This window comes from Myotis yumanensis, unplaced genomic scaffold, assembly GCF_028538775.1.
Source record: "Myotis yumanensis isolate MYYU_CA2020_CCGP unplaced genomic scaffold, mMyoYum1.0.hap1 SCAF_6, whole genome shotgun sequence".
NCBI classification, from domain to species: Eukaryota; Metazoa; Chordata; class Mammalia; order Chiroptera; family Vespertilionidae; genus Myotis; species Myotis yumanensis.
This window is the reverse complement of record NW_027223757.1, coordinates 4,431,524-4,445,537: the sequence shown is the minus strand read 5'-3', so window position 1 is coordinate 4,445,537 and position 14,014 is coordinate 4,431,524. Positions and strand designations below refer to the sequence as shown.

Here is a 14,014-nt window from a genome sequence, read left to right as displayed (position 1 = left end):
TGTCTATAACTCCTTCCTCTCAGCTCTCTGCTACCTCTGTCTCTGGTTTCTGTCTGTGGCTGACTTGCTGAACGAGGTCTGGAGAGTCGTCTTGCCCCAGAGGCCACTGTCTAGTCTTCAAAGGAAGTTAATTTCTGCGGTGACCTCAGAGTGGCTGGTGTTAATGTCAGCATCAGTACCGCACATGAATAAGAGAGAGGCCGTGATCACGTGTGACCTGTTAGCACTTAGAGCAGTGGTTCTCAACCTTCTGGCCCTTTAAATACAGTTCCTCATGTTGTGACCCAACCCATAAAATTATTTTCGTTGCTACTTCATAACTGTAATGTTGCTACTGTTATGAATCATCATGTAAATATCTGATATGCAGGATGGTCTTAGGCGACCCCTGTGAAAGGGTCGTTCGACCGCCAAAGGGATCGCAACCCACAGGTTGAGAACCACTGGCTTAGAGGCTGTTGAATTCTAGACCCAGCTCTTACACACGTCCCTGTCCAGCCTCTCCAGAATGGGCCCCTGAGTTCCAGACTTCCGGGATCTCTGTATAAGCCGCAAACGGTCTTAGGGTCTTGAGGGAGAAAAACTATACTGTAAATCTTATTAGTACAACAGCTTATTTTACCAGCAAGAATAAGTAACTGGCTCACATTGGGATTAGACAAATCATTTAATAGCCTTTCTTGTAGGCACTGAAAGGCTGGTAGGAGGGCATTGCGTCTCCAGTGTGGACATCTCTCTGACAACACTACCACCTCACAGAAGTATTTATCTTCTTTCCTAAGCCCCACAACATCGTCAACTGTTGGATAAGAGTTGGGGCCTTCATGTGCAGATATGTTCTTTGCCTGCACATTATCTGCCCAGGGCTGCATAGAAATCAAATGAGTATAGTTAGGCTTTGCTCGGGATTTACTTTTAGCCTTTATGACTTCTTTGAGTCATCTCTTGGTGGGGGGGAGGGGGGGGCACAACAATGCGAAAAGCACTTAGGATGTATATCATAGGTTTTATTATCTTGCCTGCTCTGAGTTCTGCAAGTCCTGTTATGAAATTGCTGGCATTAGAGTTAGGTATTTAGCATGCCAGCTTTGTCGTATATTTTCTTTGACTGATTTAGTTATCTTTCAGGGGCACTGCAATTCCTTGCTAAGTCGTAAGCACCTGTTTTTAATAGAGTCTGTATTGTTTTCAGAGAAATAGGTAGCTAATGTCTTCATGAGAGAAAAGGGGAGAGCCACTGTTGCATTTGTTAAGCGTCTACTTTTTAAACTACTTACCATGAAGTGAAAATTCAGGGAGAAGTATGTTTCAGGCCGTTTCTTCTTTGTGATTTCAGAGGTGGTGGCCCAGTGGTGTACGCAGGGAGACCTTCTGGCAGTCGCTGGTATGGAACGGCAAACCCAGCTTGGTGACCTTCCCAACGGCCCTCTCCTGAAGAGTGCCATGGTCAAGTTCTACAATGTTCGTGGGGAACACATCTTCACACTGGACACACTTGTGCAAGTAAGGAGGTGGGGAGGGGCACTCGCTGTGAGGCCTGTGTTAGTGTGCCCCAGTCTTCATGGAAGAGTCGTGAGTTGCTTATACTCACTGTAATTGTCTTTGACAGATTTCAATCCTTTGTTGACTTTAATTAAATTATGAGGCATGAACCAGGAAAAATAGGGAGAAAGACATTTTTGCTTTTTAACCAAAATACAGTCAAATGAATGGACAATAAGCAGAGTGACCTGGTGTTTATTATCAGTCTGAAGTAGAAATCAGAACATGCAGAAGTGAATGCTCATTCTTAATTTATTTACTCCGATTTTATGTTAAGTCAGTAATGTATTTTTATGTTTCAGCTAAGTTACTGTTAAACAGTGTTTAAAAGCTTAAATGTCTTTGAGAAAGTGCACAGGTGGGCCCCTTTCTGTTTGTTTTTATGTTCCAGAAATCTTTAGACCATTCATTCTTGTCTGGGTCTGGTATGGCAGAGGATGAAATCCTCAGCAGGGTGTACTGGACAGAGAGCTGCGAGTGAGCTGATGATTGATGGGGTGATAATAAACTAAGGACTTACGTCCTAACCTGACCCAGCTCATCAGAGTGGCAGGTATACCATATTGGGGTATTTTGTAATTAGATGCAGGCATTGATTATTTAAATATCTCTTTTTTAGAAATTATAGTGAAATATACATAACATAAATATTTACCATCTTAACCATTTTTAAGTGTATAGTTAGGTAGTGTGAAGTATATACCATTGTGGTCTAACCAATCTCTAGGACTTTTTCATCTTGTAAAACTGAAACTTTATCCCATTCTGTTTCTATGCACTTGACTATTGTACATACCTCATATATGGAATCATACAGTATTTGTCTTTTTATGACTTTTTAAAATTTTAGTTAGCATAACCTCTCCTCAAGGTTCATCCACGTTATAGCATATGCCAGAATTTCCTTCTTTTTTAAGGCTGAATAATATGCCATTACATATATATGTATATGTATATGTGTATGTATATGTATATATATATACTAAATGGCCAGATTATTATGACCACCTGATGTTTGTAGGCAAATTAGTTATAATTTTGTGCTGAAGTTGCTAGAGGGCCAGATCATTATAAATAGGGAAGCAGGTTGTTTACCATGACAGTAGAAGTGATTTTTTTCTGAAGATATGGGTAAACAGCGCGATTTAACACCCTTTGAACGTGGGATACACACACACACATATATACACACACCCTGAGTGGCCAGATTATTATGACCACCTGACATTTGTAGGCAAATTAGCCGTACACTGCATCGTATGGGATATGGAAGCCGAAGGCCTGTTCTAACACCTTTGCTGTCTGCAGTTACCAAGATAAAACGTCTCCAATTCGCACAGGAACACAAGGATTGGACAGTCGAGCATTGGAAAAAAGTCATGTGGTCCTATGAATCACGTTTCCAGTTGCATCACGCAGATGGCAGAGTGAGAATTTGGTGGAAACAGCATGAAAGCATGCACCCCACATGCATAAGTACAACCCTTTAAGCTGGTGGGGGCAGTGTTATGGTTTGGGGTATGTTTTCCTGGCATGATTGGGGCCCTTTAATTCGTGTGGCACAATGTCTGAATAGCACAACATACCTAAGTATCGTTGCTGATCAAGTTCATCCTATCATGTTGATGGCGTATCCCAATGGAGATGGCTTCTTCCAACAAGACAATGCGCCATGCCACAGTGCTCGTATTGTGCAGGAGTGGTTTCAAGAACATGAGGGAGATTTTACCTTGCTTAGGTGGCCCCCACAATCACCAGACCTCAATCCAATTGAGCATTTGTGGGATGAAGTTAAAAGAGCCATCAGGCAGCTGGTTCCACAACCATCAAATCTCACAGAACTGGACAGTGCTATTCATCAGGCATGGTGTCAGATTTCTCGCATCACCTTTCAACATCTCGTGGAGTCAATGCCAAGAAGAATCGCCACAGTTTTGAAGGCAAAAGGTGGCCCAACGAAGTACTGATGGGGTGGTCCTAATAATCTGGCCCACGTTCAAAACCTGTTAAATCACGTTGTTTATCCATATCTTCAGAAAAAAATCACTTCTGTCATGGTAAACAAGCTGCTTCCCTATTTATAATGATCTGGCCCTCTAGCAACTTCAGCGCGAAATTATAGCTAATTTGCCTACAAACATCAGGTGGTCATAACAATCTGGCCACTCAGTGAATATATACACCATTTTATATATTAATCCTTCAGTGGACATTTGGGTTCCTTCCACCTTTTAGCTATTTAGGTCTCATGCTGCTGTGAACAAGGATATACAGATATGTCTTGAAACACTGCTTTCAGTACTTTTGAATAAATACCCAGGACACTTGTTGGATCATAAGGTAGTTTTATTTCTAATTTTGGAGGAACTGTCATAATGTTTTTCATGGTGGCGGCACCATTTTACATTACAACAGTGCCCAGAGGTTCTATCTTCTCTACATTCTTGCCAACACTTTTTATTTTCTGGTGTGTGTGTGTGTGTGTGTTTGTGTGTGTGTGTGTTTAATGGGTGTGAGGTTTTTATTTGTATTTCCCTGATTGTTACCTTGAGCATCTTTTCATGTGCATTTTCATCAGCTTATTGGCTGGCCTTCTGTGCTTCTTTGGAGAAATGACTCTTCAAGATCCTTGCCAATTTTATTTTATTTATTTAAAAATATTTTTATTCATTATAGAGAGAGAGAAAGGGAGAGGGAGAGAGAGAAACATCGATGTGAGAGAGAAACATCTATTGGTTGCCTCCTGCATGCACCCTGACTAGGGATCAAACCCACAACCTGGGTATGTGTACTGACCGAGAATCAAACTGGTGACCCTTCAGTGCACAGGACGATGCTCAACCAACTAAGCCACACTCACCAGGGCTATTTGATTGATTGATTGATTCATTCATTCATTCATTCATTCATTATAGAGAGTAGGAGGGAGAGGGAGAGAGAGAGAAAGACATCGATTTATTGTTCTACTTATTTATGCATTAATTGGTTGCTTCTTGTATGTGCCCTGACCAGAGATCAAACTTGCAACCTTGGCATATCAGTACAATGCTCTAACCAACTGAGCTATCCAGCCAGGGTTGCCAATTTTGCTGTTGGATTATTTGGTGTGTTTTTGTTGTTGTTGAGTTACATAATTTAAATATATCTTTTGACAATGCAGTATCTTCTGTGGGCAAATATGCGTATTTGTTCACTCATTTGTTCAAGTGCCCAGCAAACATATTTTGAGGGGCTGCTGTGTGGCTGGTGCTCTAAGTGCTAGGATACAGGAATATGACACAAGAGCTGGTCAAGATAATAAGCTGAAATTAAGTCCCAGCCAAAGCTAGACAGTATGATTTTAAATTGAGTCGGTGCTGTCCATGCCTTCCCTAGGGGCAGAAGGGGTCCAGGTTGCCTAAAATTAGAAGTTGGAAAGAATAATGCAGCAGGAAGACCAAAAAAAATATATAGAAGATTTAAGAACTACTGGGGATGTTATGAAATCTGTGTAGGTAGGTAATTACCTTATGACCTGGGACTGGGAAGGATGAGGTCATGATAAAGCATCTTCAACAGGAAGTGATGGAAGTAGGATGGGGACTTGTGGTTGGATAGAAATTCCTACTCCTATTTTAGAAGTGAAGCAAACAAACCAGGGAAGAGCTAAAGTGAAGTCAAGCTGAGGCCATTATTACGATGCCAGGGTCTGTGAGAAAGTGAACATAGGTACTGGAGTCCCTGCACATTTGGGATTAAGGAGAGTTAACCTTGTTGACAATTTGACCCTTCTGCCAGTGTATTGTATGGCACATAGGAGGTGCCCAATAATACTCAGTGGATTGATGGATGGACAGTTGTCATCATATGCTTTCTTTAGTTCTTTCTGTTGGTTGTATGAGCCAGTAGGCTGTGTGCCCTCTCAATCAGACCTCATACCAGTTTGCTCTCTGTAGCCTAACTGGACGACAAGTAGGAGAGGATGGGAATTTTCAGCTCTTTCGGAGTTAATAAGACTTGTGTTTATTAGAATGTTTGTGAATTGCAGTGCTGGAACCCAAGTACGTGCAGCATTGTCCACTATTCTGTCTGACTCGGAGCACACCCTTCGAGGCAGCATTCTGTCCCCTCTCCAGGGAATGTTCTTTCCTGCCATCTCAGCTTGGGAAAATCCATCCTCCTTAGCGCCAGGCCAGTCACATTCTTCTGTAAATCTGTACAACGATTTCGATCCTTCTTCTCTATGGAACCTTGGGGTCCTTATACCGCTGGCATATATTGCACTTTTCTGTCTACTTGTTTTATTTTCCTGAAGGTAAACACTGTGTTTTCTTCATTTTTGTGATCTTCACTGTGCCTAGAATGTAATAGAGACTTGATGGTCTTAACCATTGCAAAAGTTCTCATCAGCGCTGACATGAAAGTATCATGGGTCTTGAATTTAAAGTGGGTTTGGGGATAAGAAAGGGGCTTGGCTGATCTTTCTTTGGAGAAAAATATCTATACAGTGTCTCGGCATTTTAATAAATCATTGATTCCTTTTTTCATTTGAAGGTTTGTTTCAACCATTGAAAAAATTGCCTCAATAATATATAAAATTAAATATATGCTATTAAAAATAAAATACAATATTAATTTTATATAGTACCCACTTTCTCTTTGCCTGGGATGATTCTAAAGTCACGTGTTATCTGTGCTATGCTACTCATGGGGTCCACAGGCAGGGACATTCTTATAGCAGGAAGGAAATGGGGCAATTTATTGAACTGTTTATAAAAAGAACATAATGCCATTTAGATTGGAGAATTTATTTCCAAGTTAATTAGATTGTAGGTTATTGCGCACAAAGCCGTTGCCAAGCACAAACTTGCGCAGCCTCAGCCTTAAAATTGATTCTCCTGATTTGCTCATAATAGCTATGCCTGTGGCTGAAGCTCTTATAAGGAAATATACTATAATTTATTTTCCTTCCCTTCCTACCTGTTGTAATTTAAAATCCTGCCATTGATCTCATTATCTCTTCCCTGTGACCATCTATAATAGCATCGCTGATCATCTGGCACAGATTTTCAGAGTTAGCACTACGGACTGAAGCTTGCTGGCTCCAGTAATTGGGGTCTGGGTTGTTAGTCGGTCAGTTGTTTTGTTTTGTTTTAGCTTTATGAACTTTTTCTTCCATTAAAAGCAAGTGGGAGGAGTTACCTTATGTTCTATAAGGTTCAGTCATTGATGTAAAAATTAAGAGAAGGAAAAGAAGAAGGTGGGTGTGGGAACTGAAAAATCAAATGAGAGATTGCATTTGTGCTCGTAGACTTGTACGCTCGTGAAGCAGAATCCTTAGCAAAAGTGTACTTGCCTCCTTTCGTTGAGGATTAGCTCTGTCTGTTCTCATGAGGCTGCGTAGATGTGCTTTTCCTTTTTGTTGTGAATAGATGAGAAAGTCCTTCCCGGTCATCTGCTTACATAACACAAAATGGTGTATTCTTTTAAAGCTGAGATTGGGGTGACTGAATCCTGAGCTTGCTTTTATTTAACTTAGTTGGTGCCAAATCATCGTAACTTAATATTCAGAACTGTCCATGGCTCCAGCCAACATAGTTCATTGGTGACCAGCCGTCAGCGCAGCCTGTTTGAAGGTGAGCTATTCTAGACAGCTTCCCTTTGTGCACGTTCTTGTACACACTTTAAAGAGCCCCTTCTGCTGGGCGATAGACATTTGAAGTGCATTTGCTTTGGAGCCAGTTTTCTTTCTCTTTGACTCTTTTTGTTGTCGACTTTATTCCAGCTTGATCAGCTTAGCTTTAATATGGAAAGGATTTGTATTTCTCTTACCTTTTTAGAAGACTTCATCCAACTCACTACTGTATACAAAATAGTAATGTAGTGAGGAAGCTTTCATTCCAATTAAAAAACAGATCAATAAGTTCCCTCATCTCAGTCGGGCCTCTGCTGAAAGACCCCTGCTCTTTGTCTCGCCCTATCCCGTCTGGTCTTACTGCACAGCACTTTCACCACCTGTCACTACCGACTTGTCCGGGCAGATTCTAAGTTATTTCTCTCTCCCCTTCCACCTCCGAATGTCAGCGCCACTCGGGCCGGGGTTTTTCTTACTCTCATACCTAGAGTCTGTCTGGCCCATTGTATACAACTAACAGGTCTTTACTGAAAAACTGCCTGGCAGCTCAGTAGCTGAATAAATGACTGGACAAATGCATGGGGGCAGGAGGGAGGGTTAGGAGATACTTGGTGTGTCTTCAGATGCCCTCGGGGGTTGAAGCTGGCCCTTGACCTCACTGTTCCATCATGTTGTGGCAGTAGAGTAACAAGCCTGCATTCCTTTTAAATGGCTCAGCACCGGCAATGAGAGGGAGATACAGACACTTGGGGGCGGTGGTATGTCTTTAAGATTAATCACAATTTTGGTACTAACAGAACCTCTGTCCTGACCTGCACTTGTGAGGGATTGATAATACCAAAGAAAATTGTTTGTGTATTTTTATGTGTCGTCTACACTGTCTTCAGCAGTGAGTAACAGGCCCCTATGGGATCTTTCCTCTCTGTGTAAGGTTCCTCTTGTAAGGAGGCCCATCTTGGAAGTTTCTGGAAGCCCCAAACTTAAGTTCCAGGCTCCCTGGTCCTCCTCAGTGCTGCAGCTGGCCTCTCTGTGATGGAAATGAAAGCTGAATTATCTTTAGCCCGCAGTTTGTTTTGAAGTTGAAACCAGGATTAGCTGACCCTGGGGGCTATTTTAAGCAAGTGTCTTCATGTGCTCCTTTTATCTTGATGTTGTCGCTGAAGTGTTGTGAAAATTCTGTTCCTATCTGTCATTCATATTAAAGATCTGGTATCCCTACTTCTCATCTTTGAGACCCCTCAAGACCTCATTAAATTAGAATTCCATCTGCCTGGATTGGAATGAACAAATTCTCTCACTGCTTCTCCATCACAGCCCATTGCCTCTTGCTTTCTTCCTTGGCTAATCTTACTTAGACAGCACCCCTGAGCTTTGAGTTTTTTCAGTACAAGCAGTTTCTACTTGCACATTTGGATATTAGCCTACCTTTTTAAAGCAAGTGATGGCCACCAACCCCTAAGAGGCAACCACAGGACCTGTGTCCTCTCTGCCCCCACCCCCTTCCAGCTAGCTCTCTACTTTCTCTCAGACCCATCAGCTTGAGGATGGCTGAGAATAGCAGTGACTTAATATGTGTGGTCCCAGGAGCACTTTGCCATCTTCCATGTCCTTGAATGCTCACAGCTCCCACAGACTCACGAGAGAGTAGACTTGCAGGTCACACAGCTCCTGCCCCAAATCCAGTGTCGATTTGTCTGTCAGGACAAAAGGGAAGGGCCATCTGGTCCACCTCCTCTCCACCTGCCCAAGCCATAGGAACTGGACCACCAGTTATTTGCGGGTCCAGATAATCAGAGCTTCAGGAAGGAGTATGGATTGCTGTACCCCAAACCTGTTGCATCTTCTGGTAGAAATGTCGCTACATTAGGTTTTATGGCACTAAATTAAATGAGGTAATATATGAACAGAAACTTTGTAAAACAATCCCAGTACTCTATCTATACTCTGGCCTGAGGATCTAGCTACTTTTCAGTGAAAGTCCTGAATTTTCATAATACAGTATTGAGGATTCTCTGTTGTACTTTTTATATTCTTTTTTTTTAAAATATATTTTATTGAATTTTTACAGAGAGGAAGGGAGAGAGATAGAGAGTTAGAAACATCGATGAGAGAGAAACATCGATCAGCTGCCTCCTGCACATCTCCTACTGGGAATGTGCCCGTAACCCAGGTACATGCCCTTGACCGGAATTGAACCTGGGACCTTTCAGTCCGCAGGCTGACGCTCAATCCACTGAGCCAAACCGGTTTCGGCATACTTTTTAAAACAAATACTCTCAAAAACTATTAAGTCCCTTTATTTTGCTTGAGAGAGGCATGCATGATCTTTCTTCGCTTACAAGAGTGAAAGCTTATGTGCGGTTGCCTTTCACTTCCTGGCAGCGCCCCATCATCTCCATCTGCTGGGGCCACCGGGACTCTAGGCTGCTGATGGCTTCGGGACCAGCCCTGTACGTGGTGCGTGTGGAGCACCGGGTGTCTAGCCTGCAGCTGCTGTGCCAGCAGGCCATCGCCAGTGCCCTGCGAGAAGACAAGGATGTCAGCAAGCTGGCCCTGCCCCCTCGCCTCTGCTCCTACCTCTCCACTGCCTTCATCCCCACCATCAAGGTAGAGCCCTCCTCCCTCCCTCCCCCTTACCTCCCCCCTCCGCCTCACCCTTGCAGAGAGGAGGGCAGAGACAGGGAAGAGGCTGAGAGTCCCAGAGCAGCAGCACAGAAGTCAGGTCTGCCCCCGACAGGTCTGGGGGGGAGGTGTGTGGCTCTGCAGAGTCCGCACGTCCTTCCACACGTGCATCATCTTTAGTGTGTCCACCAGAGATTCGCCTCGTGTGATGGACATCAGCTTTCTCATGGCAAAGGCAGGACTCTGAGCTCGATGTCATCCTGATGATCAGCTGCCTTATTCATTCATGACTTCCTGGCAGATGCTGCCATTATTCCCACCTGAGAAAGCAGGAAACACGGTCCTAAAAGTTGGGTAACTTCCTCCATAGCTCCTTATGGGGATGGTCGAGATGGAGCCAATCAGGGCGTGGGGCCTGCCATCCTCACCACTGTGCTGAGGAGGAGCACCCCCCCGGCACTCGCTGCCAGACGTCTATGCTGGTTGTAACCCGAAAACTGCTCTGTTTTCAGCTATAGTGTGTGGACTGTATCCGCCAGCTGCTGCTCAGGTCTGGGTTGCCCCTAACCTTAGGTTTTTTTCTGCGTTCTCTTTTTTGTATTCTGTCTCTGCTTCTAAGTATTAGGTTGACTTGTGGGTTATGTTTTTCCTGAAACACAAGAGTTTTCGGATCTGTTATAATTTTTTCCTTCAACCTGGCTGCATATTAGAATCACCTGGGGAGTTTTTAGACAATAACATGCCCAGGCCCACCCCAAGAGATTGCAGTTCATTGTCTGAGGTGGGATCCTGGCTCAGGTGTGTTTTTTTAAAAGCTCCCAGCAGATTCTGATGTCCACCCAGAGTTACTAAGCACCATTCCATGCCATGTAGTTAACCCCATTCGGGCCGCCAGGCAGTGTTCTGCCAGAGTCACCAGTGAGCCACACTCTCTGCCTTTTTTCTCTACTGCCTTCAGCCCCCCATTCCAGACCCTAACAACATGCGAGACTTTGTCAGCTACCCCTCGGCCGGCAACGAACGCCTGCACTGCACCATGAAGCGCACAGAGGATGACCCAGAGGTGGGAGGCCCATGCTACACGCTCTACCTGGAGTACCTGGGCGGGCTCGTGCCCATCCTCAAGGGGCGGCGTATCAGCAAGCTGCGGCCAGAGTTTGTCATCATGGACCCCCGGACGGATAGCAAATCAGGTGGGTTCCCTCACCATAAGGCCTGGCGCCTAGTTGTCCAGTGTGGCTCCTGGCAGCGCAGGCAAAGAGAATGCCCATGTGGATGTGGGCAGGCGTGGAACATCCTCGGAGCTATGCCATTTCCAGATGCCTGTGGAAGTTAATGATTCTCTACACGTACTTTCTGATGGGACTTTCAACCACATGATCAGCTTCATGTGGTGGGGCTGTCAGTGAAGGGGAAGCTGGCCCAGGGCTCTGGAGTGATAGGTTCCTCTTCCAGTGGATAGTGTTCATTGAGGGCCTCAATGTGCTGTTGAGACAACCTGCTTGTAATAGTGAGGTCTGTCCCTGCCCCACCTCAAATGAAGGATAGAATTAAAATTTCCAAACCTTCAGCCTACTCTCATCTCCTGCCACAGGCTGCTCTGTCCCTCACTAATCGACTGTGAACTGCTTTGTCACTGATTACCAAGGAAAACTCCTTGCTCATTCATAAAGATCTTGTTTGATGAGGACTTCTCCCTTCCAGAACCCTTTCTTCTATAGCTTCGTTACTCGGCGGATGTACTCAGGGTGCTCCCTGCACACCTGTTTGTGCGATTCTGCTTTGTGAGCCCCTAGACCAGTGGTTCTCAACCTTCTGGCCCTTTAAATACAGTTCTTCATGTTGTGACCCAACCATAAAGTTATTTTCGTTGCTACTTTATAACTGTAATGTTGCTACTGTTATGAATCGTCATGTAAATATCTGATATGCAGGATGGTCTTAGGTGACCCCTGTGAAAGAGTCGTTCGACCGCCAAAGGGGTCGCGACCCACAGATTGAGAACCACTGCCCTAGACAGAAGGACTTTGTTCTTTTTGTTTGTACTAACTATTCCTGCCCAGTGTCCTCAAGCAGTGCCTGTTGAGGCCTGAGCACCCGTCAGCAGTACCTGCCAGCTCAAACGTTCTGCCACCCCCTGACAGTAGAGTGCACTCCCATGTCCTCTGTGCCTGTCCCCTGTCAGTCTGGCTGCTGAGATCCCAAGAGGCACTCGGTAGTCTTGCTGGGGCTCTGTCTGCCCCCGAATTCTGAGGGCCTGGGAGGAGGGAACTGAGTCATCTCTCTATCCCCAGTGCCTGGCAAGCACCTAACCTTGAAATAACATGAGTTAAATGAGGTCTGTTTGCATTAGTTTCAAACTTGTTCTTCCCCCGTCCTAACTCCCATTCATCCTCTCTCCCATAGACTGGCTTGTGCCCCTGGTTATGTCCCTGAAGCCACTGTGACCTCTGGTCTGACCGGAGTTATCCTAGAGGCACAGTGCAATGGCTTTTTCAACCTTGGCTTCATTTAACCACTCCAGTATTCAACTGGATTATTTTTTCTTTTGACTCATGTGATGAACTAGTACCAAGAGCAAGGAGAGTGAGCAGAATAAATGGGGGCTGATAGGGAGGCAAGCGAAAAGAGGGAGGAAGGAAGCAAAGTGAGAAAACCAGAAGGGCTGTGGGTGTGAATTTAGAAGAAAATGTGATGCTTAGGGGACGGAGGAAGAAAGGAGCCATTGAGGATTAGAGGTGACTGAAGGAGGGAAGGAAGTGCTAAAGGCACTGAACCAGCGCACTCATCACGCCTTCTCATCTAGTGTCATTGTGGGTAAGGTTCCTCCCATGTGTACAGTTATGTGAAACCCACACTCACAGTAAGTGCTGAAGGGAACTGACATGAATAGCTTGCTTCTGTCCCTGGGTGCATAATGTTCCCACTAAAATATAGGGCAGAAGAAGCAGGCGGTGTGCTGTAGGGTGGACCGCCCATTGCCTCCTCCTCCTCCTCCTCCTGCTCACCCACTCAGCTCATACCACACACCCCTCATTCAGTTGTTAACAGTCCTTTGGGAAAGGGATGTTCTATTTTTGTGATTAAAATATTGAAAACGTTGAAAAGCAAAGCAAATGAGCAATACGTATTCAGTGACAGCTTTGTGCACTGTCCTGAGTCTCCTGTGGTTGTGAAGAAATACCAGGTGTGTCTGCTCTCACGCAGTGTATATTCCCTCTTGGGTGATAAGACAGCCTAACAGTTGAAAAGTTCAATAAAAAAGTCAAGATTTAAATATCTCAAGACAAGAACAGAAGACATGTCACAAGGCGGCAGCATATGACTAACGGCCAGCTGAATGGGCCATGGAAACTGGCTCAGAGGAGGAAAGGATTCCTGACTCCGGGAAGCCAGGAGTGTCTCCTGAGGAGAAGCTGGTTAAGTCAAGCCTCCACATCACTGTTTCCCCACCTCCTGGGAGGCTCTGGGCCTTATGCCCCTTCTGTGCGTTCAGAAGTGGTGAGGCCTAGAAATCTGTAACATAATGGGCACCCCGTGACTTATGCTCTAACGATTGAGGCCTACTGTTGTCAGTGTCCTCCAAGTAACTTAACAAATATGTTCCTCAAAATTACCAGTGTGTATTTTTATAATAGCATGAGTCCCAATAAAAAACACATATATTATAAATGAATATATATATATGTATATATTTGGCAAAAATCCACAAGTTTTCAAAAGGAACCTTTAATCAGAGCTTGCTATGGACTGAATTGTGTCCCCCCAGATTGCACATGTTGAAGCCCTAACCCTCAGGTGACATGGCTTTCAGGGAGTAGTTAGGATAAATGAAGCCTTAAGCATGGGGTCCCCATCCAATAGGATTGGTAGTGTAGTAAGAAAAAGAAGAGAGATCTCTCTTTCCATGTATACAATGAGGAAAGACCATGTGCAAACAGTATAAAGGCTGCTGCCTGCAAGCCAGGAAGAGAGCCCTCACTAGGACCTGACCATGCCAACACCTGGATCTCAGGCTTTCAGCCTCCTAAACTGTGAGAAATAAGTTTCTGTGTGTAAGTCATCACAGTTATGGCAGCCTGAGCAAATCAAGACAGAATTTTAAATATCGAGTTGTTAAAACTGCATTTAAAGATTTTTTTAAATTATAATAATATATCTGATTCAGTTGCATATTTTGAAAAGCCTTCAATTTAAATGAAATAAGCACATTTTTGAAAACTGATAAAATTGGGA

General features: G+C 44.3%; 1 protein-coding gene across 1 annotated transcript in view; it reads left to right on the top strand.

Moving 5' to 3' along the window:
* TULP4 (TUB like protein 4) overlaps positions 1-14,014 on the top strand; it is a 158,715-nt gene that overhangs the window by 123,496 nt on the left and 21,205 nt on the right. The window contains exons 7-9 of the mRNA XM_070417401.1: positions 1,337-1,503; positions 9,539-9,763; positions 10,737-10,971. Of these exons, the coding sequence (XP_070273502.1) occupies positions 1,337-1,503; positions 9,539-9,763; positions 10,737-10,971 (627 nt within the window). The remainder of the gene's footprint in view (positions 1-1,336; positions 1,504-9,538; positions 9,764-10,736; positions 10,972-14,014) is intronic.